General features: G+C 48.5%; 2 protein-coding genes across 2 annotated transcripts in view; one reads left to right on the forward strand and one right to left on the reverse strand.

The window, feature by feature from the left end:
- The window catches only part of SRRD (SRR1 domain containing), a 13,666-nt gene extending 11,337 nt beyond the window's left edge, over positions 1–2,329 (forward strand). The window contains exons 5-7 of the mRNA XM_019663955.1: positions 970–1,124; positions 1,613–1,658; positions 2,086–2,329. Coding sequence (XP_019519500.1) covers positions 970–1,124; positions 1,613–1,658; positions 2,086–2,307 — 423 coding nt within the window. The 3' untranslated portion in view covers positions 2,308–2,329. The remainder of the gene's footprint in view (positions 1–969; positions 1,125–1,612; positions 1,659–2,085) is intronic.
- On the reverse strand, positions 1,859–17,961 carry TFIP11 (tuftelin interacting protein 11). The gene is made up of 13 exons (XM_019663949.1): positions 17,876–17,961; positions 16,011–16,228; positions 13,908–14,061; positions 13,419–13,575; positions 11,718–11,845; positions 10,099–10,251; positions 7,544–8,071; positions 7,317–7,423; positions 6,437–6,605; positions 5,712–5,955; positions 5,090–5,232; positions 4,501–4,666; positions 1,859–3,009 (listed from the first exon to the last, which is right to left on the reverse strand). The coding sequence occupies exons 2-13, from the start codon at positions 16,217–16,219 to the stop codon at positions 2,654–2,656; spliced, it is 2,514 nt and encodes an 837-aa protein (XP_019519494.1). The 5' UTR covers positions 16,220–16,228; positions 17,876–17,961; the 3' UTR covers positions 1,859–2,653.
- Positions 17,962–25,224: the final 7,263 nt, after the last annotated feature.

The raw sequence follows: 25,224 nt of genomic DNA on the forward strand, positions 1-25,224 counted from the left end.
ACTGGGAACCCGTCCCTGCCTCCAGGGACCCCATTGTCCCACCAAGGCATGTGGCCCGTACACAAGTACCCAGATGAATCAGTGAGGTAGCGCCACGGACTAGGAACCGAGACGGGAAGGAAACCTGTGCTGTTGGGTGGGATGGAGGAAGGGCCCCTGGGTCTGAGCTGGGATTGCAAAGTCCACCAGGAGTTTGCTAGCGGGACAAGCCCACGGCTGCGGGCAGCCTGTGCAGAGCTGGCAGTTTGTGATTAACAGAAGGGAAGCTGCAGAGAAGAGGAGAGAGGAGGGGCCCAGAGGCAGCAGGAGTCAGAGCAAAGGGAGCGCCTTGTGTTCCTGCCACGCATTTCGGCCGTGGAGCAGTGGTTCTCCGAGGGGCACTGGAAAAGGACTGTTACGATGGGGATCCGCAGAAAGTGACACAGGAAGCAGGATGCATTACCAAACACAGTCCACGGGGGACAGCAACTGTCACCGTCCCTCCTGCCCTTGTGTCATGGACCCAGCAAGTCCTTTCGTTGATCCAGAGCTTTCTGTGTTCGTGGGGCACATATTTATTAAGTAAACATGAGTTCTTTCTGGACATGATTTCCTGACTTTCAGTCCGATATAATTTTATAGATTTCATACACACTACTATTGTAACTATTCCAAATGGAATGTAGTTTTTTTTTCCATTTCATACCTCAGTTTGCTTTCCTCTTAGCTCATTTTTTCCCAAGCTGTTTTTATGTAATTGACATACAGCATTGTGTAAGTTTAAGGTGTACAATGTGATTTGATACACGTGTATATTGCAAATGATTACCACAATAAGGTCAGTTAACACACCTGTCACTTCACATGGCTACATTTTTATTAATTTACTTTTTTCTGTGGTGAGAACTCGCAGCTCATTACTCATCTGGCCTTACCTCTCCCTCACTGTTGTGAGAAGTGTGTTTACGCCTGCGCATACTGTATCCCCAGGAAGGAAAGCGGAGCGTGCATGGGGAGCGCACCATCTTTTACATGCTGCACTGTGGGACGGCCCTGTACAACAATCTGCTATGGCGTAACTGGTCAGTGGAGGCCCTTTCCAAGATGGTCATCATTGGGAACAGTTTCAGAGGACTGGAGGATCGGTAAGCCTGAGAACGCCGAGATGCTGGCAGGCCCTGAGCGGAAGCCCGTTCCTCCGAGTGACCCGTAGGCAGAACTTGTGTGGTCCTTGGAAATGCTTTTCCACAGGACGGTGGACACAAGGTTAGAGAAAGGAGATGTCAAGCCTGAGTCCAGCTGTGAAGCAAGTTAAGGAGTGTTTTTGCCAATAATTCCTCCCTTATGATGGACAGGATTTTTTTTTTTTTTAATGGGGAAAAAAAACATTGGATTTTTCTTAACAGCTACATGCGCTCCTTCTGTTTGGCAATGCCTAGGTGTCTGCTCTGTCACCTCTCCCTTGATGAAATGGGCAGTTACTGGGGCATTCACATTTTCTACTGAATATTTAACCTACACTACACCCCTAATTTTAAAAATTCTTCCTATATTTAAATCACCTTGTCTTTCTTCACTTGTTAAGTTTACTCTCGTACCTCCTAATCATGCTTTTAAATTTTTTTATTTCTAGATTGTTGACAAGGATTCTGCAGAAAAATTATGCCTACATTGCCAAGGTATCTATCTGAGTGAAGGGGCTGCGATGGAAAGGGTGTGAAATCCTATTTCTGTCACTGTGAGGGCTTCTGCCTTGCCGTGTGTAACGGAAGCTCATGAGGGGCTACCTGAAGGCAGAGGGAATTTAATGCACTGTCAGTGAGCTGTCGAGGGGTCTGCTTCCAGAAAGCTCTAGCTCTAACATCTTAGCACGTCTTAATTTTTTCCTAATTTCCTTTATTTTCAGTATCACATTCCAATGTAATCACTGCCCTTGGAGCTTCCAATGCATTCCACAGAAGCACTTAAAATATCCTATTCCTATTTTTTTTTCTAAAGGACAACATGGGGTAGGGTGACCAGTAAAACCAAAATATAACCCAGTAGAGTGGGGTTCACTGCGACTATCAATTTTATACTTTTTTATGTTTGAATTGTCGTGCTCAGATTTTACAAGGACTGGAGGAGCAGGAGTTTCCTCTGACTTCCCAGTACACGGACATGTTTAACGACACCGCTGTCCACTGGTTCCCTGTCCAAAAGCTCAGCCAACTCTCGGCGCCCACGTGGGCGTTTCGGGAAGAACCGGACTATCGGGACTGTGAGGACCTTGAAATCATCAGGAACAAGACACAGGATCCTTCAGCTACTGACTCAAACTCGCTGTAATGTATTCAGTGTGGGCTGAGGCGGAAGCAGCTGCCGCCAGAGACTAAAGGGGTCGTGGCCATGGAGGGACCGCAGAGAACTTTCTCCACAGTCAGTGGGCCAAATTTCGGAGCGAACAGGAAATCCCTCAACTTGGCTCTCCTGTTTAGAGGACGCCAGGCCAGTAGAGGGACTTGGTATAAAGTTTGACATGTTTCTAAAGTAGCATTATCATGTTTTACATCCTTCGTTCCTCGGTGACCTGGCCGGACAGGGAGTAGCTCCTGGAGAGAGAAGCTACTCTTTCAAAGATTGTTTAAAACACTGTTTATTCACAAACGTGTCCCCCCAGGTCCAGGCGCGCAGCCTACTTGGCCATGTCAATCAGGCTCTGCAGGGAGGTGGGCACCCAGGTCTTCTCGCCCTGCACAAACACCACTCCCCGGTCAATATAGATGACGATTCGGCCGAAGGTGTAGAGCTGCTTCCCTTCGTGTCTCTTCCCGATGACGGGCATGAAGACGATGTTGTGCTCCTCAGCCTTGGTCTCGATGAGGTCCTTAAAGTTCATGGGCACGGAGCTGGTGGCCACACCGATGCCCCTCTGGGCCATGTTCTCGGCCTCCCGCCGCTCCTGCATCGCCTCGTACTGGAAGTCCTTCCTCCGCTCCGTGTGGGTGAGGTAGGCGATGTTCTCCCGCGCTCCGGGCTGCATGTAGGCACCTGGGAGACAGGGCAGGGGTGAGGAGAGGAAGGTGCTCCCACACGCACAGAAATCGAGACCACGACTGGGCCAAGTTCTGGGCTCCCTCAGGTGCCATCCCCATAAAAGCTATGGGACTCACTGAAGGGCAGCTGTGCCTCAAAGACACAAAGCACGAAACAGATGGTCAAACAAACACCTAGACAGCTGGCTGGAATCCCATAAAAATTAGTCTGAAGATTCCTGGCTAGTACCTGGCAACCAGAGAGATTATTAAATATTCAGCATAAGATGAAATATCTGCCAGGCATTTATCCTTCCAGAGCTGGAAACCTGTGAAACAGGCAGTCGTTAGCCACCACTCCGTTCCCATCTTGCTTGAACCTTGGAAACATGGCCTGTACTAGTTCTATTTCTAACCTGCCCATACAGGCCCCCTGGCCCTGGGAGAATTTAAACTGTAGGTGGAGAGCTGAAACACAGGTGTTGAAGGGTAGAAATTACAGGACCACAAATGCCCAGTGCTAACTGGGGGGTACAAACGGGGAGCAGTTCCAGGGGCTTGGGGCCCGAGAGGCTGAGGAAGAGTTTCTAGATGACAGCATGAAAATGGAGATGGCCCACTGATGTTGCTTGAATATCTGGGTAAGTAGAGTGCATAGGCGTATATCTGCCTTGTTAAACATTATATAATTACATAATCTATGAATTCTAACTGTTTTCATGTAATGGGCTTAATAGAAAGAATTGAAGGCTCAGGAAATAGAAATTCCAATCACAGCTGCCACTCTTCAGCAGTGTGATCTTGAACAAGCTCTTGGCCTTGTCAGCTTCTCTGTGAAATGAGGTTGGAGTAGATGCTCATGGCCTTTGCTGTGAGAGGTGAGCACGCTAACAGCATTGGCTGAGGTGGCGCCCAGTGACTCACCTAGACCTGAGCAGCTTGGGGAACAGGTGCTAAACGAACAGTCAACGGCCTGCTTCTGACACAACACAGATACCACCACTGAGCACCACATACAAACAGTAACTCACGTAATCCCTCTAAGCTTTTAAGTAAAACCTACAAGGGAGGTATTGCTGCTGTTTTACACATAGAGAAAATGGCCTAAGAGAGGTGAAGCAGCTACTAAGAGTTAGAGTGTATGCTCCAGCTCCGTGCTATGAGCTGTTACATTCAATTGCACACCCAGCGCTGGCCGGGCAGACGCACTCAGGAACCCTAAAGCCACACGGCACAGTGGTTACAAAGGTGGGCCCTGGAGGTGGCCCCACATGGGGTGAATCAGCTTAAGTCAGTCTCCATTGCGGGAAAGACGCGCCTCCCAGTCACAGATGAGCTGGCAGTGGGTGCCAGCTAACTATGTAACCCAGCCTGGTGGGCAAGACCAGGGTCTGTGGGAGCCGAGGGTGAGCTGGCTGTAGGCAGCCCTGAGAGCTCTGATTCTGGGTCGTTTATGTTCAGAAACATGGAGCTTGGCCAGGACACCCAAAACAGAACCCCCACTCACCAACGTTGGAGGACACCGCCCTGTTCATGATATCAAGTGCTTCGTTGAACTTGTCCTTGATGGATGGGTGTGCCAGCACTTGGTCTGAGAACATGGACTTCCAGCCCAGGTACCACTTGGTGATCTCCTCATAGTTTGGGCTGTTACTGAGCCAGGAGCACAGCACCTGCCAAAAGGAACCAATAATAAACTTGCACCCACAATGGCAACAGATGGGAGCAAAACATCCAAAGGGGCCGTTTGTTTTGTTTTGGTCCTAGTCCTACAAGCTGGTGACCCTTTAGGTGGCCTGACAGCTAAGTGTCCTTGCACGGAAACGCTCTGAGCCTCAGCCTCCCGTGTACACAGTAGGGATACCACAGTGCCGACCCCAAAATGCAGATCAGGCACTCAGGACAACATCTGGCACGTGGCAAGTGGCCAATAAATGGTGGTCACTGCTGTTACTGCTTAACTCGTTCCCATCCTACCGTGTCATTTATTTTTCTTATGTAATTAGGGCATTATCACCTGACAGTTATCCTGGAATGAAGTGACTTCTCCCTGCCTCCATCCCATCCCCCACAAAACAAGGCAAAACAAAGTGTACCTGAAGCCACTTGGGGAAGAAGTGCTTTTCAAGAAGCCCCACCAGGCTGGAGACAGAGATCATCCCTTCCCAGTCGATGACCCAGTAAAAAGCATCCATGTGTTGCTGGTGAGGGTTAATGACTAACTCGCCAAGACACATCCCTAGGAGAGAACCCAGTCGCTGAGGCCAAGCCACAGGAGCACAAAGAACACAGCCTTCGGCAGACAGTGTTAGCCTTTGGTCTGCTCTGAAAGGTCAGCCGTTAACTCCTAACATGGCAACTCTTACACGTCATTCTCTAACCCAGAAATAACTTATATTTAGAATCAAATACCACGAAAATTTCAGAACACCAATGGCTCTCCTGTTACCGGAAGCCCAGACCAACCAGGAGCCAGGAGACACGCTGAGTCTGACATGGTCACTACAGCCGTTTAGTCACTGCCTTAAGGACTCTGGTTTCATTTATCTTCAGCCTCAGTGCACAAAACGGCACCTCTTTTACAGTGAGAAATGTCATGTGCTGAGCTCTGTCATCCAGCTCAAAGGCCATGTTTTAAGAAGCACAATCAATACTGCTGGCCACAGAAACGAGGGCACCAAAGCCACTGGACTTGGGTGCATCCCCCCACTTCCTTACCCAGCTTGGGCACTATGTTCTTCACCATGAAAGCCTCCCAGGAGCCAGGGGTGAAGACGTCTTTCCAGGGCTGGAGGATGAGCTTGGCAGAGGCGTCGCTCGGGTGCCACTTCTGCAGGGCGCTGGACAGCTTGCTGCGGATGGGGGAATACAGCGGCTCCAGGCGCGCCTGCATGAGGGGAAGCCACGGGTGGATCCAGGAGTGGATGGGCACAGTGTCCGTCAGCGGGTTCCAGTTTTCCACCTACAGTAGGAGGGGGGGAAGGCAGAATTCGCGGAGCCTGGCAGGCAGTCGCATGGCGCCCTGTGCAGTTACTGGTGAGGAGGCCACGTGCTCTCCTGGCCCAGGTCCAGCCCTTTGCACATGTGGGGGACACGGTCTCCATTTTATGGAGGGACACAGTAGGCATAAAGAGGCCGCCACGGTGCTTCGCAGGCATTTGTACTACATTTCCCCAAAACAGAGACACTGACCCACAAATAAACACACTCATGCAATTGTCTCAAATCTCAGAAATGGCACAATTCTAATTTCAATAAAGAAACCAAGAAAATGAATTCCTATTAACAGAGGCTTTGGGGAGAGAAGGGTTGGAGTTAATATAGGGCAATAGCTGTGCCAACAAATTCTGGAAGTGCAGGTGTTTTCCCAGCACTGAGAGGAACGGAGATGCTGAACGCGTCCCCGCGGCACCGATGAGCGCTCGCCCATGCCCTGGGCTCACCTCCTTCTGCAGCTTGGGGAAGATGAGCTGGTCCAGTATGTTGTCCAGGATCCACACGGGGATGATGTGCACCCAGCTATCCAGAAAGTCCACCATCGGCTCACAGTTCCTTGGCTGCCACTGGGTGACAATGTTTCGAACAAAAGGCATCCAGACCTCCCATATCAGCCTACGGGAGAAAGGAGAGGGCGGGCCAGCTCACTGCGCGGACTGCTTTCACAGCACACCACCCCCACTGCTCTACAGTAAGAAAGAAAAGGCAACCGTGGAAATGCAGTCAGGAAACCCTCAGGCCAGTCGCCATGCTGGCCAGACCTGCGCCTGGCTTTCCTGGCCGCGCACCCATCAGGCCGCCGCCGCCTCGGCAGTACCTGCCTGCCTGGCAGGGGTGCTGTGGGTTCACGCAGGCTCATGGCTCCCACACAAGGACTCCTCCCCAGGTGTCGTGTGCTGTCCCACCCAGAGGTCTCTGCACAGCCGACGCCTAACCCTTTGGCCCGCAGCTTAAATGTCACCTCCTCTCAGAGACCATGGCCTCAAATCCGCCCCTGCCCCCACAAAGGTGTTATTCTCTATCACATGCCCAGTTTGCACCCTGGGCTTATCTGTCCACTTCCTTCTTCACCCTCTGCCTTTTGCATGTCCTGTGGACACAGGCTGTCTGTTTTATCCCAGGGTAAGTCTAGTCCACACACGATCCTCATCAGATAACCTGGTGTGCAGGGTGAGCTACCGAACGAGAACTGTGATGCCCAGAGCAGTGCGGCATATAGCCGAGGTCTAATAAGGATGCACCCACCTTCCCCCGCGGTAGCAACCCCTGCCAGGCCCCCAGGGCACAGCTGGGGTGCCGTGCCGCGCCCCGCCCCGCACTGAGTACCTGTGAAAGGCGTCTGCGGACAGGTCCTGCCCACCATGAGACAGGAGCTGGTCATTCTCCAGGAGTCTTTTCCACCTGGAGATGATCTCGGTGCCGTAAGTACAGTCCTGAGGAGAGAAACGGCAGTTGCAGGCAGGTGGGTTACCAGCCCTCCTTGCCCTCTGATGGTCTTCCCACTAGGGCACACCCCAAGCCAGAGGCGGAGGCGGGTCTCCCCAGGGACTCACTTTGAGGGGATCCCACTCCTTGAAGTGCTCCTTCATGAGCGGGTAGACGATGGCCACGGCGAGGTCCACGCGGTCAGACATGCGGTACTCCTCGTAGTACTTGTCCTGCAGGGTTTCGAAGATGCGGGCGCACTCGTCCAGGGTGAGTGGGTGGCTGCAGCTGGGCTGCATGCGCCGCTCGCACTCCTCCACCATCTCCAGGACCTTGCTGAGGTTGGAGATGGCCCGCTCCTCGTGCTCCAGGACCTCTGACATCTTCTCCAGCTCATGGGACAGGTTGACCACCATGTCGCGCTCGTAGCGCAGTTGCCGGTCGTTCTGGATGATCTCCTGCTCTGTGAGGTCGATGAGCAGCTGCAGGTTGTGCTCCAGCTCGGGCAGCGCGAAGCCCGGGGCCTTGGTCTCTCGGCCGGGCTGGGGCAGCTGCTGGGACTGCAGCGGCAGCCCGTCGTCGGGCACGCTGTGCTTGTGGCTGATCTGACTGTAGCTGTAGTAGACCTTCTGCTCCCGGCCGGTCATGTCGATGACCTTGGAGAATGGCAGAGGGAACGCAGGTCAACACTCAACCACAGCTGCCCCATGGCCGAGGCCCGGGGGACACGATGCTGGTGGGAAGGTGAAGCAGCACACTGCTCAGCAGAGCTGGAGGAGGGCTGGGCTTCTCAGAGTGGGGTCCCGGCTGCGCCAGGTTAGAGGGCCCAGGCGGTCGGCCGCAACAAATAGCTCTAGACTGGACCCCTCCAGACAAAGCAGATGCAGAAGACTTTTTAGGAAAAGGGATAAAATCTGAATACGGACTATTAGTTGAGATGAAAATCTATTTTCATGGAAAAAGTAGAGTCTGTACTGATGAAAGCGGGTAGTAAAGCATGCAATCAAAACACATTTTTGTTCAAAAAGTGGATATTTAGGGCCGGCTGAGTGGTGCGATGGTTTAAGAACTGACTTGGGACGCCAGAGGGCCCCGGTTCGGATCCCACATATGAGGGCCAGTGACACTGCCCTCTACAGCTAAGATGCTGAACAACAGCTCAACCTGGAGCTGGGCTGCCGTGAGTCGCTGGCGACGGTGTAGGCTGCAGCCCCTGTGGCAGTGGGTTGCCATGGGCTACCGTGTGTAGCCAGCAGCCAGCGTGAGCGGCCAGCAGCCAGCGTGAGCGGCCATCCAAGAAGCCGGCGACTGATCTGCCTCGCCTGGGAAGAGCGCAATGATGGTGCCAACTTGGGCCAGTGAAGCAACATCCTCCACAACTAGACTGAAGAGCAAAACGACAGCAACTTTTCTGTTCCCCTTCCCCCAATTCCCCAATAAAAATCTTTAATAAAAAAATAAAAAGTGGATATTTAGGCTAAGATCTGGAAGGGTATACATCAAGATGTTAAAACTAGGAAGGAAGGAAAATAATATTTTTTATATTTTTGCCTCTATTTCCTAATTGTCTAAAATGTACTACAGACTGCCCTGCAATAAAAATTTTTTTATTTTAAAAACATACAAAAAAGTAGTTAATGGACAAAGGCAACCTGGGAAACGAGCTGATTTCAACATTTCAAGAAAACTGAGGAAATCGGAAGATGGTCTCTAATGGACCAGAATTATCTGTCATTAACTTAAGAGTGTGATCCAAGAACCATCTGCATGAGAATCACGTGGAGAAAAAGAAACTCGGAGCCCTCAGGCCCAGTCTAGGTCTGCTGACTCAGAAGTCTCTGGCGGGGGCCTGGGCATCTGCATTTCTTACCCGGCCCCCAGACAGTCTCATGCACAACACCCCGACACTGAGAACCAACCTCACTCAAGACTCTGAGCTGTGACACACGCACACTATCAATCCTACACCAAACTACAACAGACAGCTGCCATCCTGTTCTTTGGCTGCTTGGGGGAGTGAAGGAGAACCTAAGACCATGCACATAACTGTCTGAAAATGTCATCTATTAAACAAGAAAATACTCCATGCGGGTGTGCCCCAGGACTCCCCTGCACTCCTGGTCAGAAGGGAGTGGGTACAACCTTTCCAGGCCTTAGAGACCTTCCTCTTCTCTAACTGGGTGATTGTACTTCTAAGAATCTATCCTGAAGAAAATGAAACAAAGACAAGACTTTACATACAAACTAGCCTAGCAGAAACCCAAACCAAACCAGAAAAAAGTTAGAAGTCTAGCAATAGAGGTAGGGCCTAGTGATGATGGTACAGCCGCTTTCTGGGACATGCACCTGTAAAGACCATGTTTACCCCGAGTTTTTAATAACAGGAATGTTGTTAAATTCACTGGCTCTGAGCTCCAGAAAAAAGGGCACACTTGTCTGACTGACCACTCCAGGGCCATGCAGCGTACCTGGCACACTGTGGGAACGTGACACCTGCAGGACTCAAGTGTGAGTGCAGTGAATGGGAACGTGCTTTTAATCCAGTGAGAAAAGCCTGGACGGAAGCCCCCAAAAGACTTCAGAAGTGATGTTCGGTGATTGGCTCTGTCAAATAACGTGTCGAATTACGTTTCTGTGTTTTCCAGCGCCCCACCCTGGACCAGGTGTCCAAGGGCCCACGTACCTTGACCTGGGAAAGCTCCTTCTGGGGAGTGGTGAGCTTCTTGCTAATCCTGCCCTTGGCCTTCAACTCTTCCACCGTCTTGTAGGAGTATTTGGGCTTCTTCTTGCTTCCACTGGGGTCTTTCCTCCACTGGCTCAGCTCCTTCTGAAACTCCTGAACCAGAGGGATACAGTCCATGACAAGAAAGCCCATGTTTTACAGCAGGTGGGGCCACTGAGACCATTATAGATATTTACTGGCCATGCTCTTCGATTTTCACAAGGTTCTATGCTAAGGACTGTGCCGGAGTGACACTAAAACCATCTCAAGGTAATCGACACCCACTCCCCGTCTTACAAATAATGAGGTTCAGAAGGCAGGTGCACCAGATGAGACAGAGAAACAGAGCGCAACATTTACAGAGCATCTATGTCAGGCACTATGCTAGTTTTAAGTCTACCTCATGTAAAACTTAGAAATACCACACAAAGGATTTTTTAAGTACACAAAACTCTGACTCTAATTTTTAAAAAAGGTAAATAGGCCCCTAAGTTTCGAGACAAAGATATCTTTTACAATCAGCATTTGCACAACTTTTCCAAAGGAAGATCTAAAGTAAAGGAGGGAACTGTTACTCTGAGGGTGGCAGAGTCCAGCCCTCAGAAGTGGGTTTTGTGGTTGCCATTTTGTTTTATCTCACGCTGGTTTAAAACTTGTAATTTTTTTCTCCAAAAAAAAAAATCTGGACTTTTACTTGGGGAATTCAGAAAATCAGGCAATCCTGAGCCCACCACATGGCACTAATCGCCTCGTGCTGAAAAGCAACTCCCCCGTTAGACGGGCTACGCCCTCGCCCGCCTGCCTCAGGCCTCCCCGGTCCGCTGCCTCACGCCTGGCTCGCCTTCCTCATTTATGCTGCATGCCTGGCCCTTGCTGGTGTCTGAGTCTGAGCCCCAAGACTCAGCAGTCAACCCCACATTATCAAACATCTGCTTCCTCAGGAAAAGCAGAGGGTCAGCGACAGGACAATAACGACTGTGTCTTTGCAGCATCCTGCTTTCCCTCATACATGCAAAGGGGCAAAAAGTACCATTTCACTCGAGAGAGCTGGGCCCTCTGTCAAGGCAGCAACTCGATACACAGCTGACGACCCACGGCGCCCTGCTGCGCTTGGAGTGAGACCCAGCACCTAACACGGCCTTCTGGTGGGGCGGCCTGCCACCTCAGGGCGCTTCCTTCCCCGCCCTGCTTGTACGGTCATCGCGCCACAGCATCTCCTGAGTGTCACCTCGCCGGTGTCCTCTGGCCTCTTGACTCTCCCTGTGGCTGACGCCCTCTCTTGTGCCAGGCGCCAACTGAAATACTTCCTTCCTAAGAGGCCTTCCCTGACCACCCTAGCTATTAAAAGTAATAAATACTTTTCATGAAAATACACACGCCCAGCCTGATCTTCTACCTCGGCACCTCAGTGCTCACTGCTCCTCCTCACCACACCGCAGCTGCCTGTTTGCTGCCTGTCTCTGTCCCCCAGCCCCCAGCGCAGGGCCTGCCACCGAGGGTGCAATAACCACCTGAAAACTGACAATGAATGAACAAACTGACGGGCACAGACCCAGGCGCCCAGGCTCCTGACTCCTCACCTCCTCGGCTTCCTCTTCAGAGTCGGCCGTGGGGAAGTCCTGCAGGGACTGAGAGGTGCGCTCTGAGCCGTAGGCTCCCACGGCGCCTTTCCCCTTCCGCTGCTTGGCTTCGATGGGGTTGATGATACCTGACAAATTTCAGCAAAGAGAAAAACACAAGAGACTCCTGATCACAGCGATTCCGGTACCTGAGTAGTAAGGTCCTCGGTGAAATCACACTTCCTCGGACCTTACACACAATGACACACAACCCGGGAAGGACAGCTCTTCTCTGCCCTAAGACGGTTCATGTCCTGTGTGATGTGAAACTTCTGGGTGTTTATGCTGCCACAGAACAGTTTGCTGACATCAGGTTACTTATGTCCTAAATACGGGTTCCCATGTCCACTTGGATTCATTTTTTAGTGCATGGGAAGAAAAGAACATTTATCACTGGGAACTCCGGCAGGTAAATTCTATGCCTCGCTCGTCTGGAAGCCTTTACCACAGGAAGTGCAGTAACTCAGGTATCTACTGGTCTGACTGAAGGGAGGTGAAGCTCCAATTTGAGCCTCCATCTAGTTTACATTCACACCAACTGTGCTTGACTTCTCTTATAACATGTTTAAGCCTTGGAAATAAACGTTCTTCTTATGAAAGCATTTACAAACAAGATTACAATATTTTGATGAAGATTTCCCCTCACCCCAAACCTGCCACCATCTTCCACTTCCGCTTAGTACTGCTGAAATCTCAGAATGGTCCACTCCCTCATTCCTGGTCACCATTTCTATCTTCGCTCTGGTTCACGGATTTTCTCAAACAGTTCATGTTTCAATACATAACCGGGATTTAACTTTAATAATTACTTAGTAAGTGGAATCTGAATTATAGAGAATATTATTGATTATATCTAGTTGGTGAAGGAAATAATAGCTCAGGGACAAGGAAAATGATTTCCTCCAGGAAGACTACAACTGGTTGGTTTGAGAGGCTCTGGTATCAGGAGATGAAAATGTGTGAGAGGAACTGTGTCTTGACGGGGCTGGGGAGAGAGGATGAGAGGGGACATTGCCGCTGAGTGGATGGAGGTAACCAATGCAGGATTTGCTCAGCCAAGTTTATAGCTACATGTCTCTATTTTTTTAAAAAGCTACAATGTTTCATTGATATACCTGAAGGACAAATAGCTGTTTTTGCAAAATTTAAACCCCTGTAAGCAGGGACTACAAACTCTCATGCCTTTGTGGCCCAGAAAAATGAATGTAAACAAGTTGAGTTGGTTGGGGTGAGAGGCAACAGGGAGTGGTGGAGACTGCGTCCAAGAGAAGGCCGTGTGCCACGTCCTGGGGCAGTTAGGATTCGGCTGAACCAATTACTGCCGGGCAAATCTGGAGTTTTAGGTGAGACTATCTGATTTTTATATATTGGCAATGAATTCCATTTTTTCTAGAAACAACGGACAGGCCAAAAAGAAGCCTGTCCTCAACCTACGAGCTTGTGGCCTCTTTTAGACGCTAACCATTTTTCTCCTGCTGAAACAAGTATTTTATTGAGTTTGATAAAGCAAGGTAGCTTAGAAGCCCAACTAGTCTTGTGCTGGCAGATCGGGCTGTGGAGTTTAAGTGCTTTCACAGGAGAAAAGGCAGACCATGCCCCACACCACTCTTCTATGCTCGCCTTGCCTCCCCTGCTCAAGACGCAAGGGCGATGGAGCCATACCTTGTGCGTTCTTCCCGAGGCCCCTTCCAGGGACGTAGCCCATCTTCTGAAGAAGCTTCTGTCCAATTCCTTTTGTATGTCTTTCCCAGCTGCCAAAATCCATGAAAGATTTGGTTCCTCCAGCAAAACCTTTCTGGCTGGGTTTAAAATTGCCACCCTGAAAAGAAAACTCAATGCTTAGTTGATGGCAAAAGAAAAGGAAAAAACATCTAAGAAAGAAAGCTTGGCTGATGGGAAAGTGGCTGGCAGTCACAGGGCGTCATGAAAAGCGTCATGTAAACTAAAAATGTCTGTGATGCATGCTGGGAAAGAAACGGACTGCACTGAACACTTCACACCTCGCAGAAACCAGCCACCACAAGAAGAAACCCACACAGTCGACTTCCGGCTGAACCCCTCACCCCTCTCCCCCTTTGCTAAGAGATGCTTGGGCTGCAATGACCTTCCAAGGATATCACTAAGGTCACAGTGCTTTGATGAAGACACTACCGTTTTTAACTTCTTTGGTCCGAAATCCTTAGGAAATTCATCCTGCTTCACAGGTTTCTCTTCATCTTCGGAATCTTGCAGCTCCGCATCCTCGGCAGCCGCTTTCTTGAGTCCAGCGCTGATGAAGTTGACTGGCGCGGAGTAGTCACGGGCCCTGTAGGCAAACACAACATGGGGCCGTAAAGAACTCTTCTGCTGCCATCCCTCGCAGAACCTTTGCTGGCCAGAGAATTCCTTAGCACGGATCTCATGGGATCCATTTTAAAATAGCAACACATTCACTTATATCAGAAGGGCCCCGGATCTGGCCTCCTGTTATCACACTTAACAGTTTTACCTGATGTGTTAGTCAGCTCTATGGCTGAATAGCTACCGATATCAGTGTAGACTTGATGAAAAATTCAAAGTATGATGTGATAATCACACTTTTTTTTACATTTTTTAACAATGACTTACTTTTAAAAAAGCATTTATTTTGGACACTATTTCAAGTACAAAAATCAAACAAGAAAAGAAATTCTGACATAAAAATCATAAATAAATAAAAAACATTAAGAGATTGTACGAATAGAAATCATATTAACAATTATACCAAACTCTATGAAAAAGTTCATGTCCTTTAAATTTGTGTATGAAAACTAAACTAAAATACCTAAGAAATTAACTCTGAGATGCAAAGTACTGATTTTAACAGATTGCCTCAAGAATGGTACTTAAAATAAGTTATTAACCGCAGTTCCCTTTTGTATAAACTGAAGCCAATACCTCTGTATTGGTTAAAGGAGCACAGAGAAAAGGTTCCAATGAAAAACCCTGGGAATAGTACAAAATAAAGTGATGCTTCATAAAATGACTAACCTAGTAATTAAACATGCCCATGGCAGCAGTAAAATGGAGAGAATTCTTTCCTAAAAGACGCAGTGTAACTTAATGGTTACGAGCCTGAACTTTAGAGTCAGGCCAGGATTCTCACAGCCTCGCTGTGTGGCCTCTGGCAGCAGTTTCTTAACCTGTAAAATGGCATGATGGTAATGGGACCTTTCTCATCATGTAAATGAGACCAGGCATGTGTAGAACCCACAACAAGCAAGCCACCAAAAGACGCCGGCTGCTTTTACTGCCTTACGATTATTCAGTTCTTGACTCCTGACCTATTTACCATCCACTTTTAGATTTCCTTGCCAGATGAGAAGAGGTTGAACTATACTCTTTCTTCTCGGGCTCCTTTGTGAAAAAAGCACAATCTCAGTGGGCTGGAGCCCACGGGCCATGGATGGGGTCCGGGAGACAGACCCAAACCTGCTACACACTCTGGTTGAGCAAGTCGCAGCCCACACACACGTGACTTCACACTGAGGAGACTTTCGGCCCCAATCCTCACTTCCCTACCACCATCCTAGCCGAGGCCTCCGCCACCTCTGCGGGGACCGCTGCCTCGGCCTCCTCACAGAGCTCCCTGTCCGCTGCGGCTCCATACTGACTCTGCACACCAGCAACAAGGTCTCTAAATGCAGCCCTGTCCCATGTCACACCCTCTCTACACAGAACCATGCGCCTCTTCGCAACTATGCTCCACTCCTCTCCCTCCCTCCACTCCAGCCTGCGGAACCATTCATACCCTCGTGGACACCCTGTTGCGCCCATCAGGGGCCTTTGCATACTCGTGCCTCTACCACCCTTGTTACCTATTTTTTTTATCAGCTCAAGGGTCACTTCTCTAGAGAAATCTTCCCTGGCCTCCTAGACTAGGTCAAACACCCTAAAATGTGCCCTCCCTCGGGTCCTAAGTCACAGTTACGAACTCCCAGTGTGTGAGCTGTTGATTAATGCCTGTCTCCATCCACTAGGGTCTAGGCTGTTGGCAAGGACTAGGTCTATAACACAAGACCCTGCATAATTCCTCAATAAACGTGACTAATTAAATCAGTGAAAGAACAGCACTCTAGCCTAAAGCGGAAACTGGGCCTCCCTAGCTGATATCATAAGTAAAGGACGCAGGAAGGCCAGGAGAGTGTATTTAGTGGGGCATCTCCCCAACTTCCTCCCCATCTACCCTAACTCCTTCTCTAAAGCAAGGGGAAGCAGCCCCAGGCTAGCCAGTACCGTTTGCCTCCAAAGCTGGGCCTCTCTTCATCCGAGTCTCGCTCTGCCCACACTCCGTAGGTGGCCTCTTCCTTGGTCTGCCAGTGGCGCTGCCGGTTGGGGTTGAACTCATTCTGCAGATCCCAGTCGGTGATCTCAAAGTTCTCCCGCTCGTACTCGTCATCATCCATGTGGCCTTCCCCGTCCCGATACAGGTGGGACAGCGACATGGCCGGTCACTAAGGCAAGAGACAAAAAGGGCACAGTCTGTGTTAAGTCCTGAGAGCAGCAAGAGAAGGCTTCCTTGTGAGTTCCTACTCCTTGCTACCTTCAGAACTTCCTCCAAACTTAGAGTCCATTAAAATCATTGTTACAATTTTAAAAAAGCAGACATTTAAAACATATTTTGGAAACCAATTGGTATTAAAACAGGTGGAACAAAAGACTAGTCCCAACAGTCTATGTGATTCTGAAGCATGTATTTCCTTGTCCTAGTCTGTCATAAAACATCTCTTTCTCTCTCTCTCTCATACACACATAAACCACACAAAAATAACTAAGTTATTTCTATATATTCTACATATTATTGTCTCAGAAATTGTGCCGACATCATCCCAGACTCCACATTTTATTATTTTTTTCTATTGGTGAGAAAAGAGTTATATCTGGACCTTTGGCAGTCTTAGGAAGGGATTTCTCTAGAATATGCTTTGAAACACATTACTTGCTGAGACACTAAGACTTCATTTTCCTCCCCAAACATGAACATCTTTGGATGAGCTGGACGGCAGTAGTGATTAGGAACACTACCTCACAGTCAAACATCTATTGCCTGGAATAGAAAATTCAGTTCTTGGTAGCTGGGGGATGAAATTCAGCTCTTTCTTAAATGCATTTACCACCGTACCAGCCTTAGAGAACGCTTGCAAGGCAGAGTCAATGAGATGATAAGTGTTCAAGGAACAATAGCTGTTATTGTAGTCCAATAATTAGGTTCATCAACATTACTATTATTGGACTAGGGAGTGAACCTAGCAAAGTGATTGTGAAATCAGGTGCTAAAAGCACAGCCTAAGTTCAAATCCCCACTCTAGCAGGTACTCAGTGTATGAGAACTAAAGGCACATTAAGCTCTAAGCATGATGCACTACACAGTAATATGTTCAATACAATTTAGCAGCAACTGTTGATTCTTCTTTAACCAGTTTCTGCAAGCAACCTTCAGGGTCAGCGAGTTCACTACCTCTACAAGCCGTGTCAAACTCTGGTCAGCTCTGTCAGATAGTTTTCCCTGCTTATTCTACTCACTGGTGCACTGGTTGGGTGCTGGTGGACCCAGCACATCCAGGGGTGCAAAGGAGGGAATCTGCTGAGTCCCAGAGTCAATAATACCGCTGTCTCCCTGGGCAGAGGGCACGGTAATAATTACAGGGTTGGCGCGAGGTAAAGAGCCCTCGGCTGGTGCCAAGTACCTGCTGGACACTTAAGGCCAACAATCTAATGGAGCCATCAAGCCCCTTCTATGAGGTTAGTACTATTAGCGTTTCCATGCTTCAGGTAAGAAAAATCAGGCTCCGAAAAGTTAAACACCTTGCCCTAAGTTCCACAGCTGGCACGGCTCGACATCAAGTGAGCCTGAAGCCACAGCTCAGGCATCTGTCTTTCTACTGTCCAGGCTTCGTGGTGGAGGCTGGGTTCCCAGCTCAATCCAGGCCGCGACTCCCCGGTAACCCCGAGCAGGCTCGCCCCTCTCCCGGCCTCGGAGGAACTGTTTGCAAAATGGCAGCCCACACCGGCGAGGCCGAGGCGTGCCTCCCCGAGCCCTCATACCCAGTCCCCCTGGTGCGGAGGTCCCCCGTCCTCTTCCACTCCCCGGCCCGGCTCACCTAGCCCGGGTCCAGCGTCCCAAAAACCGAGGTGAGATGCGTGACGCTCAGACAGTCCGGACCCAAATGTGCCGGAACCGGCGCGCCGGAAATGACGTCGATAGACAGCGGAACTGGTGCTCTGGTTGTCATGGTAGCAACGGAAGGCTTGAGAGGCTTGGGCTCTAAAGCGGGGGCGGGGGCTGAAGGGGGCGGTCTGAGATGCTAGAAAGGAGATGCGGCTTTTCAGGGCCCCCAGTGGCTCGGAGGTGATATGCCGGCTCTGTCGGCCTCCCTGCCGTGCCCGCTTCGTGGCGACGCCCAGCCTGTAATGAGTGTGGACGTCGCCGAGCCTCCTTGGCTGGCTCCTTTGCCAACCTGAAATTCTAAATCTGTAAAATGGGGATATAGGACTAGCTCATAGGATAGTCGTGAGGGATCGTATGAGACATTAAGGGGGCTGGGACACGGCATTCATACGAGAATAATGAAGGTCAAGACCGTATCCTGTATCTTTGGGGTCTCGCAGTATGAGCATCCTGTGGGCACAGAGCAGTTGCCTTATCTAGGAGTTTGAGGGAGTGAGGGAATGAATGGGCAAACTCTAGAGGTCCCAAGTATTCCCTCCAGGAAATCTTTCCATTCTCTCTCTTTCCAACAGGTTGGTAAATCAATTCATTCATTCGCTGATCTAATAAAAATACACTTGAGTGCCTACACTGTGCTAAGTTCAGAGGATACAAGGAACAGAGCAAGCACGGGCCCTCCCAGGAAATCCCTCACCAGCTGGGGACTCTGTGCGGGCACACGGGCCCTGGAGCTCTAACCTCAGCTCTGCCACTTTCCATCTGTGGACCATTACGTCTGAAGCTCAGTTTTCTCTTCTGCAAAATGGTTGAAGATCCAATGGATAAAAAAATATAAGCAGTTGGCCTTTTGAGCTCCTTCTTTTGCTGGCCTGCTCCGGACTCTTTGGAGTGTACTTTCTCTTCTAATAATGGTCCTTGAGTCATTGTTTTCTGCTCAGGTCCGCTTCTATGTACTTTTTCGTCTAATAAACTGCTCTTTTACTACTTTAATATGTATATATATATATATATATATATATATATGTATGTATATTTGCAATTAAAACTATTCTCAGTACACAACAGGTGCTTAGGAAGTGTTAACTGTTAATGTTTGCTTACGTTCTCTCTCCTTCCTATGATGGAAAGATCCAAGAGGCAGTTATTGGAGTGAACAAAGAGCACTGGACTTAGAGGTAGAAGACTTGGTTGGGCCTAATCTCCCAGGGTTGTAATTAATTAAATGAGACCTACATGAAGTCAATTAAATGCTGGCTTCTTGGGAATGGGGACTGTGATTTAATGGTCTCTGTATCCTCAGTGACATGTAGCATCACAGTGACATGTAGGCACAATGTACTCAAGAAAGAAACTGGAAAGTGAGGTTTTAGTGGAGGAGAAGCCCGGAGGGAGAGAGTCTAACAGACTAGTTCCACCGAGGAGCAGAGTGATGAAAACAAGAAGATGAGATAAACCATTTTGAGTCTGGGCTTGAAAGTGTATATGCATCTGTTTATAACGCAAAGCCAAAAATATAAGTAAACTCAGCTTGGCTTCTCTATAGCTATGTCTATAGATTTACAGCCAACTTTATGGGGCTGCAGTTACTTTGATCATGAGGGACTGATGGATTGCTTCGCCAAATAGACCCCACCAGGTGGCCTCTGGAGAAGAGAACTTAATGAGCTATTGTGGAGTCATTAAGAACATAGGCTCTGGGGGTGGCCGGTTAGCTCAGGTGGTTAGAGCGCAGGCTCATAACAACAAGGTTGCCGGTTCAATTCCCACATGGGCCAGTGAGCTGCGCCCTCCACAGCTAGATTGAAGACAACGACTTGAGCTGAGCTGCCGGTGGGCAGCCAGATGGCTCAATTGGTTAGAGCTCGGTGCTCTTAACAAGGTTGCCACTTCGATTCCTGCATAGGATGGTGGGCTGCAGCTCCTGCAACTAGATTGAAAAACAGCAACTGGACTTAGAGCTGAGCAGCGCCCTCCACAACTAGAATGAAAATAACTGCTCAATTTGACTGAGATGCGCCCTCCACAACTAGATTGGAACAACTACTTGACTTGAAGCTGATGGATCCTGGAAAAACACACTGTTCTCCTTCCCCAATAAAATCGAATGGGACCAATCAAAATCACGTACCACTTGATAGGATGCACTGAGAAGATCGCATCATTGCTCCTTTGATAATCCTGCCAAAGATGCATACCCTGAACCAAATCACGAGGACACATCAGACGAACCCAAATAAGGGACATTCTACAAAGCAATCAGCCTGTAATTTTCAAAAGTGCCAAGGTCGTGAAAGTCAAAGAAAGACCCTGTAACTGGTCGTGAAAGGCTAAAGAGACATGGCAATTACATGCAATCACATGAACCGGATCTTTTTGCTATAGAGGAAGTTATTGGGGTAACTAATAAAATTTAAATGGGAGCTGAGGTTTCCATGGTAGTGATGTGCCCCTCTTAATTTCCTGATTTTGATGGTTGTCCTGTGATTACACTGGAGAATGTCTTTTTTGGAAATAAGTATTTGGGGGCAGTAGGGAACTTAACCTCAAATGATTAAGAGGAAAAAATGTTTTCTCTGTACTTAAAAAAATTTTTAAATGAATATTCTGTAGTAAAACTTCAAGGATCCCAATCTCCTTTTGCTGCTTCCTAGGTTTGATACCTGAAGCAGGTTGCTTCACCTCTCTGCACCTCAGTTTTCCTATCTGTAAAATGGGGATAATGACAGTGTTGCTCTAAAAGGGTTGTTTTCAGGACAAAACAAAAAAAAAGAGGCAGGGTTGGGGAGTGTGCTAATTAATGCATATAAAGCTCCTGGTGTAGTACATGGTTGTGGCTATTTTCATTTAAAAGACCCAATCTCATACCTTTGCATGGAAGGTCTCTCAGCCTCAAAGGTCAGTGGTTTTTCCAGAATTTCTGGGTTCAAATGCACAGACTCAGGAAAAGCAAGGACAGAGGCAGTCAGAGGTTTACATTCAGGATCTCGTATCCATCCTGGTCTCTGGCACTGCTCAGAAAAACCCTTGCTTTGGGACTCAGGGACATCCAGGCCTGTGTATAGATTCCCAATGAGATATTCAGACATGTGGCCTTCCCAGAAGGGGTTGCCAGGCAACAAGGATCATCAGCAGGAGCCTGGCAGGGCCCTTGGACAACTCATCCGCCCCTCCCTCCCTTTTCACAGCTGAGGTGATACAGGAGGCCATGCCACAAGGAATGTGCCCACGGCCACACAGCAAATTTAAGGACAGAGCCAGGCCTGGAACCCAGTTCAGACTTCTAGACCAGCGCTTTACCTGTTATGCCACTCATGGGGCCCCCACACCATTACTTCCTACTTATTTGAGCTAATACTTCTAGAATGATTCCTGTCTCTTCAAAGCCTCTGCATACATCACCTCTGAGATTCCTGAACCTTCCGAGGTGCTTTCTATTATCACCCGAGTCCACACTCTTATTCAAGCCTTTATACAGCCTGTCCCATACAGCACAGTTTCCATACTGCCTTCCAAACATTTGGGGGAGAAAATCCTTGCTCGGTTACAACTTTAAATAGTTCGATACCATAGAAACAATCTGTAAGTGGTATTTCAAAGCTGATATATTTAAAGTCTAGCACAAGTACCTTTTCTAGGACAGTGACATTATACAGTTGCACATGGCTTATTCTTATTTTGAATCTTGTCACAGAAAATATATTTCGTGTCCTGAATTGAAAATCCAGATCCGCCAAGATTAGCAAATTTGATTTCCCTTTACTGTTTCTTACAGATGGTTTCTACCCTTTCAAAAACTTATGAGTGCTCGATCCTTATATAGAAGGCTGGGACATGAGGTTCTGCAGGCCTGAGGCGTTATCTGTAATGCAAGCGTCCTCCAAAGCACACAGGTGAGATGAGGAGCCTTCATCATTCATTCATTCATTCATTCATTCATCCATCCATCGAGTCACTGACAAATATCTAATGAGTTCCTATGTATCATCTACTGCGTTATAACAATTACCTTCAAACTGAACAGCTGGAAACAACAGTGAGCATTACCTCACAATTTCTTTGGATAGTATTCAAAAGTGGCTCAGCTGGCTCGTTGCGACTTGGCTTCTTCCTGGGGGTTGCATTCAAGATGTCGGCTGGGACTGCAGTCATCTGCCAGCTTGACTGGAGCTGAGGATCCATTTCCAAGGTGACCCACGCACACGGCTGGTAGGCTGGTGCTGGTTGTGGGCCGGAGGCCTCAGTTCCTTGCCACATGAACCGCTATACAGGCCTGCTGAGTGTCCCCAGAACATAGTGACCGGTCTCCCTGAGAGGGAGTGGAATCAAGAGAGACCAAGGTTGAAGACACAAGTTTTTTATGATCTAGTCTCCGAAGTCACACACTGTCATTTCCCTAATACCTGGCTGATTGCATGGTCAGCCCTACTTAATATGGTTGCCTGATTTAGCAAACAAAAATACAGAATGCCCTGTTCAATATGAATTTCAGATAAACAATGAATAAGCTTTTAGTGTATGTCCCATGAAATATTGTAAAATACTAAAAAATTATTCATTGTTTGATCTGAAATTCAAGTTTAATCATACATGTTGCATTTATCTGGAACTGTAGTCAGTGTGGAAAGGGACACCATACAAAAGGGGCGTGCCTACCAGGCGGAAAGGACCACTGGGAGCCGGCGCCCATGCCCCCTGACATGCTAGGCACGATATGGGGATAAATGGAGAGCGACGAAACATAGTGGTTCCCAAGCTCATAGTTTATAGTCTATAAGACTAACTTGAATCAAATCACCAGGCAAATAAATGCAAAACCTTGAGTATGATAAAGGGCTTCAAAAAGAAGTAGCTGGGGTTTGGGTCAGGGATGGGTTTCTCTTCAGAACAGCCATTTTTATGTTTTATAGATTGAGCTTTTACATGTGACTTTGGATGTGTGTGTGTGTGTGTGTGTGTGTGTGTGTTAGGGGGCAGTATATGGAAGATTCTGCCCCTGAAAGAAGGAAACAAAAGCCTGAAAATACACACACACAAATAAATACATGCAAAAAGTGGTGAAAACCAAACAAGGCCTGTGGTGTGTAGTCCACAGCATTGTCCTGTCAGTTTCCTGGTTTTAACACTGATTACAATTGTATAAGATGTCAGCACTGGGGAAACTGCAAGGAGGGGCTCTTTCTACTCCTTTTGCAACTTCATATCAATCTATAATTGGTGCAAAATAACAAGTTAACCAACAACCCATTAAAAAAAACCAGTAACGATGGAAACACGTTTAGACCAGAATGATCCCGATTTGTGGGAGGACTTGAGTTGGGCCACTTGGTCCAGGACACACCTGGGTGGGTGGAGCTAGAGCTTTCACCGGAAGGAACGGGATTCTCGTTGTACATTACCTGAGAAGTGGTTCATTAGAACAGAGGAGGACGGAGGTAAGAGATGTCTTCCTGGTTCTAGGTCCAAATGTCAGCTTGGGGACACCTGGAGGAGCTCCATCCGTGAGAACTATCCCTGGTCCCAGGGTGAGGCTGGGAAAACCCATAAAGTCTGGGGTTCTGGATGACCTAGCCTTTTGGGGGTCTGGAATCACTACTTCAATAGTAAAGGAAAGGTATGTCTTTATTTTGTACCCTAATTGAAAAAACTCATATGAACTCATATGTTATCTGATGATCTGCAGGTGAGGCTGATAAATTGGTTTTCATGATGACTGTGGCCGATTCTGTTTTCCAGAGATGGCCACAACATCTGTCACCCAGCATGCTCTTCTGCATCGTGGCCTTGCCATTCTAAAAGGAGTCTATCTCTCTACTCCCTTGAATGTGGGAAGGCCCTAGGACTGCTTTGACACACTAAGCGGAAGTGACACTGGGCCAGTTCTAGGCATATCCTGTAACTGATCAGAAGTTGTGCCGTTTCTGGCCTCTTGCAACACTTGCTCTGGGAGGCCCGCTGCCATGTAAGAATTCTGACTATCCTGAGGCCGCCATGCTGAGAGGAAGCCCAGGCTACTTGTGTGGAGAAGACACCTGACACAGATCACCCCCACCTCCCCCATGAAAGCCTTTGGATGCTCCAACCATCGCAGCCCAGGTACCAGACATGTGAATGAAGAAGCCTTCAGATGACAGAAGTCCCCGCCACCATCTGACAGAGAACCACCCTGCTCACTCTAGTTAACTCCCAGATCTGTGAGATTGTTTTAGGTCACTGTGTTTTGGGCTGGTTGGTTTTGCAGCAATAGGTGAGTGGAACAATGAATGAGGCTGGATGTCTTGTGTTTCCCCGTGAGTGTTGGCCATGAGCTACCAGTGTTCATAGCTCCATCAGTGCCCAACCCGCTGCAGCCTCAAGACAAGGAGGACAAGAACTGTTTTGCATTGTGGGCTCATCACATCCCAGGCACCACTGCCCACGTTACCCATCAGCCCCTCCTAATAAACCCAGGAAGTTTAACTTCCCCATTCTACAAAGAAAGGAAGGCTTGAGCCACTCAGCTGGTAAATTGGCCTGATTCCAAAACTCCATGCCTCAACCTCTGTTGAGTCACTTCCTTCCCAAAGCCTCACTATTGCCATCTTTAAAGGTTTTAAACTGTTCTGAGCCCAGCTGATCCTCAGCATTTGGAGGCTGTGCAGTACAAGATAAACTGGGCAGGCTTGGAGAGTTCACACTCCACACACGCCAAAGAAAGGGCGGGCCCTTGACCAGCTCGAGATCACCTCTAAGTTCCTGGATTATCTAATAGTCCTTGAATACCCCTTGGGCCACACTAGGCCAGGTAGTCTATGATAACAATGTGACTTCTGATGGGGACCATTTGATCCCTGGAGGGGCTGGAGACTAATTAAGGTTGGTCATGCATATGGTTGCTACATGCCCCCCAAAAAAGTGCTGGACACCGAAGTTCAGGTGAGTTTTCCTGGGTAGCAATAATGCATACATGTTGTCACACGGATCTGTTAGAAGAATTAAGCACGTCCATAAGACTCCACGAGGAAAGGACAACTGGAAGCTTATGTCTGGTCTCTCTTGGGCTCCACCCCATGTGCCTTTGTCCTTTGCCAATTTTAATCTGTATCCTTTCACTATAATAAACCATGGCCATGAGTCTAACAGGGTTTCTGAGTTCTGTGAGTCTGTCTAGCAAATCACTGAACCTGAGAGTGGCCTTGGGGACCCCTGACACAGGAGTTCAGCTGTGCCTTGAATGGATCTATTCTCTAGCCTTTGCTTGCCATCCATCCACCTGACAAAATTCAATATGGAAACACAAAAATC

Source organism: Hipposideros armiger, unplaced genomic scaffold, assembly GCF_001890085.2.
Source record: "Hipposideros armiger isolate ML-2016 unplaced genomic scaffold, ASM189008v1 scaffold_411, whole genome shotgun sequence".
NCBI classification, from domain to species: Eukaryota; Metazoa; Chordata; class Mammalia; order Chiroptera; family Hipposideridae; genus Hipposideros; species Hipposideros armiger.

Coding starts and splice junctions, on each gene's coding strand:
- TFIP11 (XM_019663949.1), bottom strand. CDS start 16,219: ATGTCGCTGTCCCACCTGTATCGGGACGGGGAAGGCCACATGGATGAT. Junction 8,072..10,098: donor AGGAGCTTTCCCAGGTCAAG/GTACGTGGGCCC, acceptor CCATTCTCCAAG/GTCATCGACATGACCGGCCG. Junction 5,956..6,436: donor TCCCCAAGCTGCAGAAGGAG/GTGAGCCCAGGG, acceptor CTCCTACTGTAG/GTGGAAAACTGGAACCCGCT.